Genomic DNA, 19934 nt, shown 5'->3' on the forward strand with positions numbered 1-19934 from the left:
TCCTTTGTGTCTCTGCTGCTGTGATAGCAAAAGCCATGAGTTCATCTTTCTCTGTGTAAAATTGTACCCTGAGAGTTGTGTCTTGGCTGGGGAGTCAGTGCTCAAAGCCATGCAAGTGAAACAAGAGGGCTCAGTCCATTCCCTGGGGTGTAATGCCAGCTCCCTGGCAAACTTGGCCAGGCTCATTTCACCTGTCTGAGAAGAGCCAGTCTGGTCTCTGTAGAAAGTGAGCCCCCCCCATTTTTCTCTTGTGGGGTTTGACCTGCCTGGATGCCATTTGCCCAGCAAAGGCCTTCTGTCACTCCCATTCTCAGGAGGAAATTTCCCATTTCTCTCAGAGGAAATGTGCATTTAGGAGACAGCTGGAACTGGCACCACTCTGTAAATGCCTGCACTGGAGCAGTGACAGAGCTCACAACAGCCTGTGCCTGCAGGCCCCTGCTTCAAGGAAAGGATGGTAAGGCAGACTTAAAAGTGTTTCCCAAAGTTAAAGGGCTGGTTTGATGGAGAACAAACAGTGTAAGGAAATGAGCACACATATTCCTGCAGAAAGGTGACTGAGTTCCACGTGTTACATAAACACCGAGGGACAGAGATGAGTCCCTGTAGTCCAGAGAGCATCTTAATGGGAGCAGGCAGAACAGTGTTGGTGCAGATTAGCTCAGACTGTACAGTAACTGTGTGTAAGAACTGAAACAAAAAATGTAATTTTATTGCTAATACAGCAGAAATAATTTAAAAAGGGAGTTGTTTTGGGAGGTTTAATGCCCAGGTAGGTTTGAGACTCTGTTATGAGGCTCTTTCAATTTCCTTCTGTGCTGTCCTTGCTATTTAGGCCTGGAGAATTTTGTTGTTTCACTTTTTCTATTTGTTGCCATATTACTTTGCTAAAATACTTAACTGAAAGGGAAGAATGTTTTGAAGTAAGAAAAAGCCCATTTTCAGTTAGATAGAAAACTAAACCACTGATATTTACCAGTATATCAGTCCATATTAGTTTGGTAATAACTCTGTGCTTGAAAAGTTTTACCTGGTTGGCTGCTTCCTCTGGGGCTAAGAATTGGCTGAAAGAGAATTTCAGTAAAGGCACTGCTTCCAAGGGCTTTGAACAACACGCAGTGGGGAAAGGCTGTGGAGTGTTGTATTGTATTGTATTATCCAGGATTTCATTTTTCAGGAGACAGGGGAGAGACAGCAAGTTAACAGTGTTTAGTTCTGAGTCACTTATCTGTCCAGCCAAAATTACTGTCATACCTCCAGTACATGAACATTTTTCCAGCTTTATGGGAGGGGCTGTTTGTATGTTTAAAAGAAAAGAAGTGAGCCTGCCTCTTGAGATTCCAAGAACAGCAGTATTTCTGTCTTTTTTTCCAAGCTGGCAGAAGTGTGGCTCTAAGGAGTTCTGCAGCTTGTGTAGGTGTTTTAACCAAAAGCTCCAAGAAGAAACTGAGTCATTTGCAATTAGTTGTTGAATAGTCCAGCATGTAATAGTTCAGGTAGAAAACTGCACCACTGCTGTGGGCACTGTTCAGTTCTGGGACATTTTCTCACTCTGGGTAAGGCCTGGTGTAATTGTACCATGGGAGTTTTACTCAGTTACATCAGTGAGTCAGGAAATGAAGCTGGTGCTGTTTGCCATGTGATTTGCAGATGACCAAAACCCACGTGGCAGGAAAAGAGACTTTAGAACAAAGTGCTCTGGTGTGGAACATGAACTGTCCCCAGTGCTGCTGCTGTGACACTGCAGCTGGACAGCTGCTTACACAGCACTGCTCCCAAATCCCACTCTGGATTTGGGCAGTTAAGAGTTAGGGAAAACTCAGAACAAAATATGATACAGTCCCATTTCAGACACCATGAAGTAATTAGTTCAGTAATCCCAGATAAAAAAATTTAATCTTTCTATAGAAACAGTGCACTGTTTTACAAACGTGGTCATTTGGTTTCCAGTACAGCAAGTGTTACACAGAGCCCCCCCCGCCCCTCCCTGGGCCTTTTGTCTGCAAGGTAAGAACTGAAACACAAAAGGCACCAAGCAAGAACTTACTCTAACAGAACTTCAGAATGACAAGACAGAGCAGAAATGATTACAATGTTAAATATCACCCTACCAATCTGAACCATTATTTAAAATAATTAACTTCTTAAAAAACAAATTTGGTGTTTACTTCTCAGTAGTTATAAATCTGTAAAGGTTGAAATCAGCACTGCACATTGAGTTCATTTACAATGGTTTGAAAAAACCTGCAGCCTTTTACACATGGTTTGTACAGGTTTGATTGTGTGTTCTTAAAAAAGTATCAAAACTGTAGAACTTTCATATGTATTTACATTCGTCTGTTAGTTACAGTGTTATCACATACAGCCTTGCTCAGCTTTTTTCTTCATGCACACAGTGCATGGATTTATAGAAAGAGAGCTTCATACCTTAAAACAACAATGGGATAGCTCACTCATGTTGTCACTGCCTTAAAATCTAAAATTTGGAATAGAAGGATGTTTGATTACTTCTGTATTGTCTATGCAGGCCATGAGGCATTTGAGAGTATGGATTATGTCTGGAATGCATACCAGGGCTTTAAACACTTTCTTTCTTCTCTTAGTCAAGAATCAGCTTCCATTAACTCTGTAAATTTATTCTAAAAGAAAGGAAAAAAAAAAAAGGAAAAAAACTCCAAACCTACTCAGCCTGAGTTTCTTCTATTCACTCAAATCCAAAAGCTTGGACTGACATAAAAACATGAGGAAGATTTCTCTAGGATTTGGTACAGTTCAGGGAGGTACTAGTCCATTATGCAGTGGGAGGTAAATGTATTCACTTCCCACAGAATTCCCAGGAAATCCTATAGAATGAGATGAGAAAAATCAAGTGTTTTTCCTGCCAGGTGCAGGATGACCCAGCCAAAGGGCAGGACTTGGGAAGAGTTCTGTGTGTGCCACAGCAGCTCCTAAAATTGGGGCTTTTATCAGTATGAGCAGGGACAGGGGCAAGGAGGGAAGGAAGTGACTTTTGTTCCTGTGCTATTTTCCTGATGAACCAGGGAGAGTGCTCACTTGGGAGTGTGGAAATATATGGCTAAATCTTTGTTTCTGTTAATTCTGAGCTGATTTAAGAGATGCAAGATTCCCAGTGTGGAAAAGCATTTAAATTTACATTTAGAAACAAACAAACAAAAACCAAATCAGATTTGTACCAAGCTGTAAAAAAGCCACAATACAGCACAAAACCCCTGGGTGCTGTAGGAGTTTCTCCTGACTGAAATGCTGTAGGCAATAGCTCTCCAGTTTAATGCACTGCATGGATTCTTCATGGATAGACTGGAAAATGTACAAGCAGCCCTTAAGAACCAGGATGGAAATCAGGAGATGTTTGTAAGGAGTGCTTCACTGGTCAGCTAACTTACACTACAGCTCTATCTAACATAGTGTCTTTAGATTTCAAAGCAAACTTCTCAAACATCCTGTAAAAATTCAATTATTCCTAATTTTCATAAATGTAGGCTAGTAGTTTTAAAATATATGTATATATATATTTATATATATGTATATATTTATATGCCTATATATCTATCTCATCCAGATAGATATATACACAGATAATCTATGCACAGCAAGCCAAACATACAAAAAATAAATACTCTCACCCCTCTACTATATTTACAGAACAGATCTTATAATCCAGATTTTGTTAATAAATATTTCTAAACTGCCTGTACAGAATTTATTTTACTTATGTTGATGGATAGCCACAAAGCATATTCAACATATTTACAAAATATCTATAAATATAGTCTTAAAATAAAGCAATAGCTACTGAACCTTCAGCCTGGCTGGTTATGTACATTGAGTTAGTAGCTCAGCTGTTGCTTATTCACTATCACAAATGGGTAGTGCAACAAGTTAAAATGTGTATAAAAGATTATACATACAAAACTCTCACATCCTTTGGATGTTTGCAGTTCATTATAACTTTGTGGTTACCCTTCTGCAACATAAATAATGACCAAAAAGAAGAAGCAGGTTCTGTGATCCAAAGCAGATTTGTTCAGTGTTCAGGTGATTGGAGCAGCATCTTCATCCTCATGGCAACCCATCATCTTCTAAGCTTAGTGCTACACGCTGGGGAGGGAAAAACACACCCTTGTGAACTGTGATACTGGTGCTAACTTGTATTTCTAGTTAGAGCTCCCATGGCTGGCCCTCCTGTATTGGTCACAAGTCTATTCTAGATAGGGATTTTTTCCCTCCCCAAATGAGGTCATTTGCTCAAGTGTTACTAAGAGGTGCTGGGAAGTTTCCTGTCCATGTATATTGGATAAAATTCCTTGTAAGGGATGGCACTTCCTCCAGTGTGATCTTGTGTGGGATCTTTAGATCACAGAGACATTATCCACCCACCTGCCTGCCTGCAGGAGCTGTACTGCCTTCACTCATTACTCTGGATCTTCCTGCACTCTTCTGAAAACACAATGCACTTACACCTAGCAGTGCTCCTCTCCCCAGGGATGCTGCTGTGAGGGAGGATCCTTTTCCTTAACTTCTTACAGAATTTCAGTCACGTCTCCTTATGAGAAATGTGACTTTTCTTTATACTGTTGCTATAGAGAAAATATTCTCCCTGGTATGTAGAGAAACTGAATTTATCCTTAGGATAGTTTGGACACATGGTAGCAGCCTAAACACAGATAAAATGGAATCCAGTAGGGGATGAGGAATCCTGTCCCATCCTGGGGTAGCTCTTGAGGGAGCTTTACCTTTGTCAGGTTGGTACCTTGGTTAGGACAATCATTCTTCATTTGAACCGAGTATCTGAGGAAGAGCACTGCATTCTAAGACAACTGCAGGGGCTGCCAGAAGTTTAAGCTTCTGCCTGATCAATGATACTAAAGAGGTTCTGGTTTTTGTCATTATGTGGCAAATAAATAACACTAATCCAAATTCTCTATTGGAACTCTGAACAGCATTAATATTCTCCAGCAGCCATCTCCTCAGGTACTTACTGCTGGGTACACGTGTCCGATTTGGGCCGTTCGCCCAATGTGGATTTCGTCTTCATCTTCCTCTTCTGTTGTCTTCCTATAAACTGGATTGTCAAAGTTCATGCTTTTGGTGTTCTTCCGTTTCCAGTTCCTCCAGATGAGGTATCCCCCCATGCACAGCAAGCCAATGACCACTGAGGAGAGGGGACAGAAGGGGCTGTTAGGCAGGCAGGATCTGCTGCATGTTCCCATGTTGGCACCATCCTCAGAACATTTTCTCACAGCTGGGCCATTGTTCCCCAGTTCAGCAGGTCCTGTGCTCTTTCCCACCCCATCAATGAAAACTGGAAAAGTGTATTCACTGTGGTAAATACAATATTTTGGTATTGCACTTTGGTGAACTCCCTCAAAGGTTAAATCCAATCTGCTTACCCACAGGAATGACAATTCCAATCACAGCTGCTGTCACAGTTGAACCAAAGCCTTCATCATCATTTGCATCTGTAATTACAGAAGTGTTCTGATCATTTAACTCGTTTGCTGCTTTTAAAGAATGTTTTCTGTTAGTACCTGTGCTGTTCTGCCCATCAGAAAGCTTTTGCAATTAAAGAATTTACAAAAAGTTTCATAATAAAATGATTCAGATGACACTGAGCAGCACACAGGGATCAGGGCTGAGCTGAGCTCCCTCCTGAGGAACGAGGTCCCTGCAGTGCTGCTGCCTCACCAGGGGACAGGGACACCCAGAGCTCCAGGCCCCTGCAGGGACACTCACACACTCCAGGCTCCAAGGATGTCAAGAGAACCTCTGACCAGAAATGGTGACTGTGCTTGGGCCTCCAATTTTCCATGCACAAAAAGGAGTCCAATTTTAAAAACCTGACATTTAATGGGAATGCCATGCACGCACCAGGGGATGGTGAAGAGCATTCCTGAAAATCCACAACAGAACACTTTCTAGTACTGACACAATGAATGACTTATTGAGCTGTCAGAAAATGAATGTAGTTCAAAGCCATCTACACAGCTTCTCTGTTTAATTTTTTCCTTTTTTATTATTTATAGCTAAGGAGTTAGTGAACACATCTATCCCTCATTGCTGCAGCCTGCCCCAGCATGCAAGAGTAGTCCCAAAACTCAATACTGTACTTAGAAAAAGGCAATTGCAGGAAAATATAATTTTAAAAAATTCAATATAACCCTTCAAGTTCTATACTTTAAAATGTTTGCTCTGAGCTCTCATATCAGTAGAGAAAATCTACTTTTGCTAAAATATCAGGAGTTGCAAGAGGAGGAACTAACTGTACTTTTTCTTTTGATACACCAATTCATGCAACTTTTAAATACTTCCCTGTGGCAAGCTGTTCCATTACATAGTTGTTTATTTACTTAATAAAAAAACTACACCATTTCCAAAGTGGACAATAAAATAATTTTTCTTCCATGGCTTATTAAAAAGGTAATTAATGCATTTGAAAGAAACTTGCACAGAGAGAACTGAACACATTTTAGCCATTGGCTGTGCTTTCCCCATGCAGCACAGTTCTACAGACAGGCTGGTGTATTGCTGCTTTCCAGATGTAATGGAAACAGTGAAACAGTCAGGGGAAACAGCATTTCACTGGTTTCAAACATACATGTCTATTTGAGGTCTTGCAGAGCAAAATCTTCTCTCTGGACTAGAATTTTTTTTTTAATAGCAGTTCAGCCTTTCTGCTTTGCCTTGGCAGCAGGACCTGGAGGGATTGCCTGTTAGCTCTGAGGCTGGTGTTGCATTGAGGAGAGCCTATTAGTGCTCTCCACTGGGATGCTCTTCTGATAAATAATGCAAAACTTCAAACCTGTGTCATGATGAGGCCACATCAACATGCCAAGCACGGCCACACAAACCAGAGGCAGCTTGTCTTGTGATTCCACATGTCCAGCAGCACTAAAGATGCACAGGGGGAATTTTTCACCCAGAACTTGTGCCGGATCAGATTAATAATTAAACAATTAAAACAGGGGAAGCACCAGCAGAACCATCCATTCTACTGTCAGCAGCACTGAAGCTGGGATGGGCCAGTACTGGCAAGGGCTGATGTGAACTCTCAGGGCTGTTCATGTGCCTTGGATAAAAGCTGATATAAGTTCCTTGACATGCCAAGTGACTGGAATGACAGCAGCCATCACAGCTCAGGTGCCTGCAGAGAGAGGAGCTGATGCCTCCTGCTGTGCACCAGGGTGTGCCTGCACTGACCCCTCTGCAATTCTGACATTGGGTCAGGTCTCCTGCAGTGCAGCAGGAGCTGTGATACGGGAGAAGGAAAGGAATCTCATTCTCTTACAGTGCTGTGACAAATTGCTGTTCCCAGTGGTCATCTCAGAGTCTATCAGGATGGATGTGGTGGAAGGTAAATGAAGGCTTGGGGTGGTGATTGTAGCTTCTGGTACAGCTTTGGGGACAGCTCCAGTGGTGTCATTGGCACTGCCAGGTACAGCAGTGATGGTCGTGGTGCCGCCAGCACGGGACGCTGTGCTTGTGGAAACCACTACAGGAGCTGCAGTGGTTGGAAGCTCTGAAAACCAAGAGCAACAATGACATTTGGTTAAAGCAAGTACACCAAACAAATCACAAATGGTGATATAAATCTAAAAAGGATTGTTATGTTTAATGAAGACAAGCAGAAACTAAATTCCAATTCCATTTCCCAGATAGTCAAACTATTGACAGTGCTCTGCCTAAAGCTACAGAAATTATTTCCTGAAGTCAAGCTTGATTAATTAATACTAATAAAAAATCAGTCTGTATTGAAGGTAGCTAAGAAGCTCACAGACTTGGGGGTTTTTGAGAACCTCCCAAGATTCTGAATTTGTACCAGGAACTCATTGCATGTTAGGAGAAACTACATTGAAGCCACTCGTCTCTTCAGGATATATCAACAAAAACTGTGTCCTCTTCAGACCTGGTTTCTTATCTATGGATAGATATATAGATACCTAAATAGATATATAAGTACACATTGCATATATATGTATAACATAATCAATATATCAATGTATGAAAAATCTATTTTAATGATGTACTGACTATTCACAGTTCTAGTGCTGGTCCCTAGCCCTTTTTTCCCCTCTTCCTGCTGTATCTTTTTTCTGGTGAAGCTTTCCAAAATAAGCAAGCTTTCAACAAGGACACCACAGTGCTGCTGTGGGCAGCAAGGAGTGGAATACAGAAGTTGGTGTTTGTGTTTTCACCATCAGAAATATATTCACTGTGACTATGATTTTGTTGGGACAGTGAAATGGAGATGTGATGGTGTTTACCTTTGTAGCATTTTTTCATGTCAGGACCCAGCCACATATTGTCGGGACAGGCACAGGTGTACTTGGGGGAGTGGGGTGAGATCTGAGGTGCAGGAAGACACAAATAGTCACAGCCTCCGTTTGGCTGGGGGCTGAGCTCACAGGAATCTGGAGCTGTTCAAGGATGGAAGAAAAGACAAGTTATTTTTCTAATAATTTATTTCCTGCCCTTGGCAAAGAAATATCAGATCTTCTGAAAAGACCTTCTCTCACTCCCTACCTCGATTTATCAGGCAGCTTAGGCATCTTTACAGTTTGTATGGTAGAGTGGAACCTTACAAAGTACTATAAAAACTTCCCAAGTGCATAATGAATGGGAAGCATCACAGTGACAAGAGTAACTCACTGTTATCAAAGATGCTAATTAAACAGCTATTAGCAAATTGCAGATTCTTCAATAAATGCTGCTGCTGAATTAATTATGCAGGAACTTCAAGCATTAGGCATTGATTTCCCATTATTACCTGTGCATTCTCTCTCATCAAGAACCATCAGGGAGCATTTCATTTGCCAGCTCTAACAAACCTGATTCAGGGCCATGACATCCTGAGGACACCTCTTACCTTTGGGCTGCTTTAATTCATGGAACACCACGATGTCATGAGGGTTATTGAGATTCTCTGCCAGAATGGAGATGTCCAAGCCATTGAGCCTGTTTGCACTGAAGATGGCCTCGTTCTCCAGGTCAGTCCAGAACACTCTGTCCTGCAGGGAATGCACACATTCCTGACCTGGCCTGCTCAAATTGGATTAAACTCCAGCAGTCCCAGAGTCAGTGCACCATGTTCCTACCTTGGGGCACCTTCTGTTCACGCTACTTCTGTCTGCAGCTTTTTTCTGTTTTGGACAATGTTCAAAAGCCCAGCACTCCTACAAGTTTACAAAGTGCTGTGAAATTTTGAGTAGCTCTGAGACTGAGGTGAGGGAGAAATTTGGTAAAGTACAGACAAGTTGCATGTGTGTTGTTTCTGAACTGCTTTTTCTTTGTAAGCTGGGGTAGATCATGAGCAAAGGGCCACACTCTGTACTAGAAACATTTGTTACCTTGTTGATTTTTTCCTCCTTTCCTTAGGTAAGATCTGCATTAAACAGGTCTCTGTGAAGAGGCCAGTGCCTAGAGCACCTATTTCTCTTTTATATTACTATATTTTACATGGCATACTATGTCTAAAGATACAGAACTACTGGTGGAAGAGGTACCCAGGAATCACATTATTACCAAGCAGTTTAATTGCTTGGTCATGTGTGTGTGCTGCTGCCTCCCAAACCCATGTGTATTTCCTGAAGGAAAGCCACACTGCTGGACAACAGGGCAGCTTAGCAAAAGCAGAACTTGTCTGTTGTCCTACACAGCCATTCCTACCAGGAAGGATGGAGAGAGGTGGAATAACCCAAGAGATCCTTCCAAATGCTGCTGATGGGGATAGCACTGAAGAGCAACAGTGACCTGGAGAAACCTATGCCCAAAGTTAGATGCCCAGATATCACACACTTCACACAGGAGGAATAAAGGATTTAAGGATGAGGGATTTCCTGAGCCAGACACCAACTGGACCTTTCTCTGCTATGACTTACCTACAGTGAGCGCCAAAGTTGAAGCCTTTGTTCCCCTGATCATTTAATGCACTGGTGCTGCATTAGGTAAAAGCATGAGATAACACTTTGCTCTTGATTAAGGCTTTAAAAACCAATTTCCCTGCTGAGCCCACACGAGGTTAATCGGTTTCTATAGCAGCAGCTGCCCTCACTGAGCTCTGTGCTGGGCAAAAGGCAGAACTTTCAATCAAGAAGAGCTCTGAGACCTCTTGCAAGCTCCAGTCTGTTCTGCATCCCTTTTCCACTCTTACCTCAAACACTGCCAAGCCAAAAGGATGGCTCAGATCATCCACAGAGGAGATCAGAACTTTTCTGTTGCTGCCATTGAAATCAATGCAGGACAGTGAATGCAATTTGGAATCTACCCAGTAGAGACGCTGATTCAGCAAATCTGGAAAGTAAAACACAATGAAGCAAAATTACACACAGCTCTTGTAACTCTTTTGCTCTTGCCCAGCATGTTTTTCCTTCTGGCAGCATGACTAATCTCTTTATTATTGGGACTCTTTTTTTTTTTTAACACTAGTTCTGATTTTGAATCAGTGCCCAGATATGCTGGGATAAGACCCTATAAATAAGATTAAAAAGGAGGAACATTCTGCTCTGTGTGTGTGGGGAATGCCTGACTGACAGTCTTGTACAGTGAGGTTCTTTTGTTACCAGGAGCAGCAGGGAAGCAGCAGTTTGGGCTTCCCAGATTCTCCCCATCAGTGCCTGGGTGAGAAGCTTCATCCCTCCCAAGGTTGTTCAGGCCTTGGCTCTTGCTGGAGAACAACTACTGAGATTCCAATGAAACACCTCTCTGAAGGAGCTGTGAGACTCACACATTTTCAGTGAAGAAGAGTCCTGGGGCAGGAAACCCTTCTTATGCTGCAGGCTGGGGGAATCTGCTGCTGGGGACAGTCCTACCACAACCAGCCAGGGTTGGGGAGGGTGCAGGTAAGAGTGGGAGGAAAGGATTCAATGTTATTTGGAATGCTAAGAACTGCATTCCTCTTTCTGGAGCAAATTCACTTATTTTGGATGGGATTGACTGAACAGAATGCAAGTGGATAAGAGCCAACAAAACCAATTATAATAATTAAACAAGTCATTAATTAATTTCTTAATTACTAAATGATAACGTTATTTGTTCCCAGCAGTAGCACTTCAGCAGTATGTAATGGCAGCAGCATTTCCTCCTCCATCCTTGCCACAGCCAGCATTTTTAAAGCCAAGCAGAGAACCTCACATCTGCATGGTGTTAAACACACAGAGCTCCCAGTGCAGAGCAGGATGTTCCCTGCTGCTCCATGAAACCTCCTTCCCACTCTGCTGCTTGGTGTGGCAGTGAGAACCACCACAGCCCTCAGTGGCTCCATTCACCCTGAGCAGCTGGGCAGGCAGGGAATGGTGACAGGGAATGGGCTCTGCAGGCCCTGTCCCTCTCCCTCTGCACCATTCATCAGTCCAGTGCAGGATCCTGACACTGCTCCTGAGACAGGCCCAGCTACAGAGACATTTAGAAACAAGGATTCAAATGCTTTGCAGACTCCTAAAGTGTTGTCACAGCTCTGCATCCTTCCCCAAACTTTCCTTTTGCCTTAAGGCACAATGACAGGCAGCTCAAGGCTCCTGCAGTATGAGGGTCTGACTACAGCAAGACTTTCTGGCTGTGCTACTGAGGTAAGGGAACTCGTGTGTGAGCAGCAGCAACTGACTGACCAGTTTAGGATTTGTGTGTGCAGGTGCCTTTGAGCATTTACAGTTTTGTTTTCCCACTTGTTTAACACCAGAAGCAGATTTCCCTCAGGCCCAGCGGGTGCTGCAGCTCTGAGCTGGGCACTTACCCAGGGTGATGCCGTTTGGCCACTCGATGTTGTCGGTGACCAGCACCCGCCGCCCCGCGCCGTTCAGACCGGCCTTCTCGATCTTGGCTTTGTCTCCCCAGTCAGACCAGTACATGAACCTGCCAGAGGCACAGGTAAGACAGCAATAAGCTGGACTCCAGCTAAGAAACTTGCACTGCTGGTTGCAGTAAGATGTGCCAAAGATTCTCTCCTTGTTACAGCAGTTAATTCCTCTGGTGGAACCACGTGCAGTTCTCCCACTGAGTAATCTGCCACAAAACTTGCACCAGAATGCAGCATCTCACCCCAGTAACTAACCCCTGAAAACTCTCCTGCTGTGCCTGTTAGGTACCTGGCATTCACTCATCCAAACAGCCCAAACACAAGTCAGGCTGACTTCATTTCCCAGCACAGCCTCTGTGCCAGGACCAGCTCAGGTGCACTGAACACATGAACTGGCCCTGAATTGATTTTAACAGCAGGACCTTGCCAAGGGCTAGTTAAAGCCTCTCCACAGTCCCACTGCAGGGTGCATCTCAAAGGGCATCTGAGTCCTGGTGAGATGAGAACCACCCCCAGGTTTGTGACTGGAACGTGTCTGTTGGCAAAGGGGAGTTTGGGGTGTGCACCCCTACCTCTGTGTGGGATCCACAGCGATGGCTCTGGGCTCGCTGAGGTCGCTGTTGAAAAGTGTCCTCCTCTTGCTTCCATCTGCAGTGGCTACTGAGATGGTTTTGTTTCCAGAGTCTGTCCAGTAGATGTTCTTGTGGACCCAGTCGATGGCCAGTCCCTCGGGGGAGTTGAGCTGGCTGTCGATGAGGATCACCTGCTCGGCCGTGTCGCTCGCTTTGTCGATGTAGGCGCTGCGGGGACAGGAGGTCACAGGGCTCCCACACGGCTCCCAGAGCTGGGCCCAGGGGCAGAATGGCTGACACAGGAACCCTTATGGTGCTCCTGCAACCTTCTGCTTGCTCCTACAGCCTCTCATTTCCCCATTCCCATATGGCAGCATTTCCACAGTGGGGAACTGTGCATTTCGTCATTCTACCTGCTTCCTACTGTAATTGCACAATTCAGGAAAACATTTGACTTCTGGCATGTTAACTTCAACAGCACTGATTTGTGGGATTTATGGACATGAAAAATATAATCTCCAGAGCTCTGCTGAGCAGAGTTGAACTGAGCATGCAATAAATGTGCTTAAATGTACTGCAGAATTAGGAGCTGTGTAGCTAAATATGACTCATCAAAGGAATTCATGAAGCTGCATTAATTTGGCAAGTGATTTCACTAGATACAAACAAAATGTTCACTAAATATTAGTGGCAGCTTCAAAATCTTTCAAAACGATAATGAAAGGCAGCAGACTCCACATGGATGTTTCATAAATAACTGGAATGTTGCTCCTACAACCACACAGGCTGATTCTGCTCTCAGTATCAATTCTGCTGAGTGCACTGAAATGAGTTATTCTGAGTTTGCATCAGTGTTTGCAGAAGCTTAGTCTGGCTCTTAGAATAACTGAGTACATCTTAGAACAGTTATAAAGCAGAAGTTTCTGCCCCTTACCCCACATATTTGGAATCGTAAGAGGCTTCCTCTTCACTGCCCATCCTGCCTTTGCTGATGGAATGAGAAGGTGAATTGCATGGGAGCTGAGTTCTCCAATATCAGATTAGACCCTGGAACCGAAACATCTAAACCCAGGAATTCCTGACACTTCTACAGTCTGCAGTCAGGGCTGGAATGGCCATGCAGAGTCAGCCTGGATGGCCAGCACATTGCTGCATCTTCCTACAAGAATGGTTTTGGTTTGTCTCTGACCCAGCACCACAGGGATGGTACCTCAGGGCTCTATGGGTATCTGACAGTGCTCCCAAGATGCCAGTATTCCAGAGGGACCCTGTGCTCTCAGTGCCCAGCTCCAGGCCAGTAATCCCTTGCCAGTGGAACACTTGTGTTCCCTGCTTCCCACCTGTGCCTGCACAGGAGGGAAAGGCAAGAGGCTCCTGCAGTTTCCACAGTGGAAGGGCTCAAGTACAGGTGACTTTTCAATTCTCCCAGTAACTAAATATTGTAAAAGATGTGACACCCCAAAGGAGACATCACCTCAACAGGACAGGATCTGGAAAGGCAAATGAGGTGACCATAATGAGACAGGATCTCTTGCCAGTGATTACCTCCTGTCCCACAGTTTTCACCTTGCAATAGCCTCTCAGCCACAGACTGCTTGTTCCCAGGCACTCCAGCATATTTGCTGTTGGAAAGCTGCAGGAGCAGTGTCTTGGATAATCCTCTGTGTACGAACTCAGCCTTTGCCCAGACAGACCCAGTGAGTGCTGACAGCTTTTTCCTGAGCTATCCCTCCTCTTTCAGAGCCCCACAGGCCCCTCAGGGTACCTGCCCAGCTGCTGGTGGTCAATGCCCAGCACAGCCTGGGCAGATATCCCTGCAGGGCATGGGAGCTACCAGTGCCTGTAGAAACCCTGGCCTGGCTCCCACGTGCTGACACCAGTCAGCCTGTGCCTGAGCATTAGCTGAAATCCAGAGCAAACCACTGCAGAAGCTGCAATAGCTGTGCAAATCAGAATATACACGGGGGATTTTCAGCACATAAATTAAATGCTTTTTTGGCTAAGCCCCAGCACATAATAATTGTGATGGATGCCATAAAAACAGCTGAAGGAGGAGTGAGAATGAGAGTTACAGAATGTGTACTGTGGTCAGGTGCTGTGAATTCAAATCCAATCTACCAGAGACTACAGTGGGCAGCAGCTTGTGACTGTGTGGCTGCCTCCTTGCTCCCACCATTTGCCTGCTTTGTGCTTCCAGATGCCAGGTCCTTTGTGGCCTCCCATACAGCTCTCACAGCGCAGCAGCAGCCTTGGCCCTGCTTTGCAGTATCCATGGCTCAGGAAACAAGAGCCCTACATTTAACTGCTTGAGTGCAGCAGGAACTGGCATTGGTGAAAAGTCACCCTGTATTATCAAAGAGATAACTGCACAAGCCTCTGATGTCTTTATCAATTCCCCAAAAAGATTACCAAGTCTGGGCCACAACAGGTTATCCTGTCAGGGCAGAAAAGCCCTCAGGTGCCCTTACCCTGCACTGCTTTAGGGGATACAGGGAATGCAGCTTTGGCAGGGGACCAGCACACACATCCTCTCTTGCCCCTTACCTGTAGATTTTTCGGTAGAACAAGTCACACCAGTATATTCTGTTTGTTGACACCTCCACATCCAGTGCCACCACGTTCTTCAGCATGGGAATGATGCGGGAATAGTCCCTTTTCACCAGGTCTATTTTACGGACCTCATGGCGATTGGTGAAGATCAGGTACGGGCTCTTGCCTACCACACAAAATCAGCACATTTGTCACTTCAGCAGCTGTCCCAGGGGCTGGATTCAGCTTTCATTTCTCAAACAAGAATGGAATTATCAGTCACTGATAGCTGTGTTTGTACTGAAGCTTTACACCACACTGGAAGCAAGAGGAAACTTGCTCCAGAGGCAGGGCTGTCACATGCAGGCACCCCTGCAGCCCCTGGACACACACTGGCACTTGGACAGCCTCTGGGGAATGGCCTCATCTTCAATTCATTCAGCACAAAATCCTGGGCCAGATTTTGGTGACTTACAGCTGGGAGGATGGAGGGCTGGCTCAGATACCCTGTTTTAATCAGGATGTTTTCTTTCTTTCAATACTACTACCATAAAATGTTTTTGCTGCACTGTTTTCAATAACACCTGTCAAGAGACTTTCTTTTCTAGTTTCAGCTTCAAACAGCCAAGTAGTGACTGCAATCTTGCTCTGTACACTGTTAAAATATTCTGATCTGCATGATCAGTAGTTCTTGCCTAGAGACGCATCTGCTATTGCTGCAGCAGCTCTGTGCTGCTCACAGTGAAATGTCTTTGCTTGATTTGCCTGTTTCCTTTTGTTTCCACTCCCCTGCCTCAGCTGGGAGCGTGTTTTCTTAGCAGAGCTGTGCTGTTGAGCAAGCAGAGTTTCCTGTGTTCAAGCAGAGTGCCTGTGGCGCTGCCTTACCTACAGCTTTGCAGTTCTTGGACAGGGTGTCCATCTCGTATCCTTCGTAGCACTCACATTTGTAGTCTCCCTTGTAATTAATGCAGATCTGGCTACAAGCGTCTGGATTCTCACATTCATCTATGTCTGAAAGGAGTGTTTGAAACCCATCAATAACTTGAAATCAAACCATCTGTGATGGAGCAATGCTCAAGTGAATATAATCACGTCTCTCTATGGTGAAACACAAGGGACTGCTGTTTGCATGTCAATTACCTCCACACGTTTTTTTATCCAGAAGCTTGTATCCAGGCGGGCATTCGCACTCGTAACCGATCCTCAAGTCTTTGCATATGTGTGAGCAGCCACCGTTGTTCATCGAGCATTCATTGACACCTGCAGGGGATACACAGGTCACCTATGACAAACGGGGCTTTTACTTGTGAGATTGAATAAAATTAAGAGATCTCCTCAGAAATTTTCCCATTTCTATCAGTTTTGGTGCAGGCCCTATAGAGCATGAGTGCCTTCAGAGACAGGAAGCCTCCACTGTATCACTTTCTTGCTCTTTATTATTCCAAACCAATGCTGGGGGATCATTTGGACTCAAAGCTAGTGGCTGAATGAATGGGGAGCCCTGGGGATACAGCGTATGTGAGTCTCTGCATCTCATCCCTTCAGAGAGCTGCTGCTTTGAGCTGTTCTGCCACATGTGAGAAACTTCCAAGGGACCTAAGGGCTCTCACCAGCATGCTCCTCCTTCCCCATGCGCTGGCTCATGTTGACTTTTCTGAACAGTCTCTCTGAGCTTTAATAATTCATGCTGGGGGACTCTCATCTCCCAGGGGCCAGCTGTTTTGAAATACTCTACTATTTTCCCATCTAGCTCCAAGGAATGATCTATGTGAAAAATTCCAGAAAACACCCAAGTGCAGTCTGTCAGAGATACTCCATTAGCACTGATACATCCTCCCACAAACACGTTCCCCACAACAGTCTTTGCTGGCACCCCCAGTGTGCAATTTACAAAGCAACAGCCCCCAAACTCTCCTGGGGCCTTTTCTAATCCAAGGCCACCTGTCTGATCCTGCTCTCAAGTGCTGAAATGAAAAACAGAATAAATGGATTATTAAAAGTAGAACTGAATGAGAGGTTGGGAAAAGCTGGTTTTCTGTCAGAGACAACATTTCTTCTTGTTGTAATTGACCTACAAAAGGTGAAGAGAAAGTTCTCTCCTTAAGAAAGACTGCTGAGCAGGAGCTGTGGGATTTCAGGGATAGTGGACTCACCAGAACAAGGAAAACTGATTTGCTTCAGTCTATAATGCAATTTAAAGGCAAATTTTTCATTTATCTTTTATTTCTTGCTTCCTTGCACACTGCAGGTGAGCAGCACAGCAGAGCCAATAAACCATTGCTCTTGGAAGAAAATGGAAACAACCACAACCCAATTAAGTCAGTAAGACAGGGAAAATACCATGCCAGAAGGAATCCAACTCAGCTCTGGGATGCTTTCACCTTCCTAGCAGGGACATACAGAGATATCAACACATAATTAATGGAGCAAGTTGCCTGGCTAAAATAGCCAAGTGTTGTCATGCCTTCTGCAGTGCTTTTCTGGGGGACTCTCAGAGGGCACTGCAGAGTTTAGCATGGCCAGACAGACACACTGAGCTGGGGAGTGTGTCCTGCACCTCTGCCTCCTGTGGGGATCACCTGTGTGGGCATTAGTGTCCCAGCAACCCACAGCACTGTGCCCTTTGAGAAACACCTTCCCCTGGGGGCTCTTCTCTGCTTCCCAGCTCAGACAACACCTCACTGCCAGCCCAGGGCGGCACAATCGGGGCACCATGACCATGGGTTGAGCACCAGCCCAGCTGTGCCACTGCCCAGTCTCCTCTGACAAACTGGGCTGCCAGCTTTGCTGGGAGACCTCCACAGACAGACACTGCAACACCCACTCAGAGAAACAGGGAGATGAGGATTAGTGGAAGAAAGCAAGGGCACACTGGAAGCATGAGGTAGGAGCACCTTCACTAGGCAAGCACACAGTCTTCCTTGTCTAAAACAGGGAGAGACTGACAGTTCTGAACAGGAGTTATGTAAGGGGCAGCCACTGAGCTCCATGATGGCATGGAAGGAGATGCCTGTTGGAGACATCTCTGCACTGGGAAAAACAACAAACATGTTTGAGTGATGCTGCAGATTGGGGCTGGTGCCCACAGTGTCTGGTGGGAAGGGCAAGAGAGGGCTGTGCTATGGAGAAGGGCACAGCTCTGTGCCCTCAGCTCTGTTCCCTGGCTCCAACAGCCCCGACTGCCCTGGCATTCCCACAGCCCAGAGCTGGCAGGAGCTGCAGAAAGCAGCCTGCTGTCTTTGCTGAGGGAAAAGCAGCAACGTGTGCAACCCAGAAAAGGCTGAAGTCCTCTCTCAGGGGTTGCTGCCACTCTACATGTTTTCACCTTCAAAGCATGTTCCCAACGCTATATTTTTATGGTGTTATCATCATCTTAGAATTCAAAGATAATTTAGGCAATGAGGCTAAATAAACTGGTGTGTGTTGTGGAGGACACCAGTATTTGGGGAGAGGGGGAATTCCTCATTCCTAGTCCCGTGCTCAGTTCATACATCCCTCCAAGAATAAAAATTGAGTGGAGAAGGGCACAGTTCAAAGTTACAGATGATCAGACTAAGCTACTAATTATATTCATATGAAGGGTGATGAGAGAATAAAGGCAAGGAAAGAGGAGCAGAGTGAGAAATAGCATTAGCAGCTACATGTGGTTACACTCAAAGCTGTGAGCAGCAGATGGAGAAGAGGGGAAGCAGTTACAACAGGAGCAACACGTAGAAGGCAAGTACTGTACCACATTCTTTCAGAGGCTCGTCAGACCAGTCCCTGCAGTCTCTATGTGAATCGCACACTTTGCCTCCGTCAATGCACTCTCCACTCTTACACTGAAACTTGCTGGGACTTTCACATGCTGACTCTGTCATGTTGGGCAAGAGAGGAAAGCATCTAAGTTAGATGAGGCTCGTGACAACAAACAGGCTGACATAAAGCTCAGGAGGGCATCATTAGCAGAAATGGGATGGGATTAAGCAAATGAACATTGAGCCTAAAGCATCATGCAAAGAACTTTTCAAGTCATGCAGTCTGCCTGGTCAGCACAATCATCTCTCCCAAGCAATCCCACTGCAAAAATGGCTTCAGACTGTACAGGAAGCAGCTTGGCATGGCCCAGAGGAGCAGCCCAGAGGCCAGCAGCCCTGGCAGATTTACCCCATGGAGCACGAGGAGCACCTGTACCCACCTTGGACACAGCCGGCCTCGTCGCTGTTGTCGGGACAGTCGTGCACCTTGTCACACTGCTTTGCTCCGTGGATGCAGGTCCCGTCACCACACTGAAATTCATCTGGCCGGCAGGTCACCAGAGCTTTAAGACAACACATTCAAGCATCAGGCACACAGAACTCAGTCACTTGTGTGCTACCCATCAGCCATGTCCCTCTGACACTGCTGGGGTTGCATCCTCCATCAACAAATGTCAGAGTATTGGCTGTTCCCACCAAAGCAAGAGGGGCAGCAGCTGCCTCAGCCACTGTTCTCCTGTGCCCCTCTGCTGTCCTAGACCACTTCTACATCCTTGGGAAATCAGCATCAAAGCCCATGTGAGGACACCCAGGCAAAACAGACCCAGTGCTGGCAGTGAAGTTTCTCAGGTGACACAGAACAAAGCAAGCAGCAAAACTCCAGCAGTGGGGCAGCTCTGGGGCTGCAGTCTGTGTGAGGCCAGGCTGCTTCCCAGCTGGGAGTGTACAGTGACACTGGGAAGGCAAAGGCAACTACTCCTCAGCTCTCCTTCCTCAGAAAAATTACATTTCAGATACATTTCAAAACATGTTTGGGCTAAGGCCCGGGCAAGAGACCTGCAGTGACTCTGCCAAAGCAGTGTGGTCACAGCAGGGACGAAGGCAGCAATGAGACACAATCATCAGGTTACCAAATGCCCATGAGCCATCAGCCCACTGGAAGGCAGAAGAGCTCCACTGCACTGAGATGTTTCTTGGGCTTTCCAGCCCTAAACACCTCCACAATACCAGCCCAGTTTCCATGCCTGAAATTCATTTGTCCAGGTCAGATTATAACAGACTCAAACC

General features: G+C 45.3%; 1 protein-coding gene across 2 annotated transcripts in view; it reads right to left on the minus strand.

The window, feature by feature from the left end:
* Nucleotides 1–1877: 1877 nt before the first annotated feature.
* Nucleotides 1878–19934, minus strand: part of LRP8 (LDL receptor related protein 8) — a 170727-nt gene continuing 152670 nt past the window's right edge. The window contains exons 6-19 of one of the 2 annotated variants that reach the window (XM_063166133.1): nt 19088–19210; nt 18641–18763; nt 16051–16170; nt 15796–15921; nt 14926–15097; nt 12382–12609; nt 11747–11865; nt 10169–10308; nt 8885–9026; nt 8283–8435; nt 7307–7537; nt 5412–5480; nt 5001–5173; nt 1878–4119 (exon numbers count right to left, since the gene is read on the minus strand). In XM_063166133.1, the coding sequence (XP_063022203.1) occupies nt 4081–4119; nt 5001–5173; nt 5412–5480; nt 7307–7537; nt 8283–8435; nt 8885–9026; nt 10169–10308; nt 11747–11865; nt 12382–12609; nt 14926–15097; nt 15796–15921; nt 16051–16170; nt 18641–18763; nt 19088–19210 (1958 nt within the window). In that variant the 3' untranslated portion in view covers nt 1878–4080. The remainder of the gene's footprint in view (nt 4120–5000; nt 5174–5411; nt 5481–7306; nt 7538–8282; nt 8436–8884; nt 9027–10168; nt 10309–11746; nt 11866–12381; nt 12610–14925; nt 15098–15795; nt 15922–16050; nt 16171–18640; nt 18764–19087; nt 19211–19934) is intronic. The other variant, XM_063166134.1, reaches the window with a different exon arrangement.

Source organism: Melospiza melodia, chromosome 11, assembly GCF_035770615.1.
Source record: "Melospiza melodia melodia isolate bMelMel2 chromosome 11, bMelMel2.pri, whole genome shotgun sequence".
NCBI lineage: Eukaryota > Metazoa > Chordata > Aves > Passeriformes > Passerellidae > Melospiza > Melospiza melodia.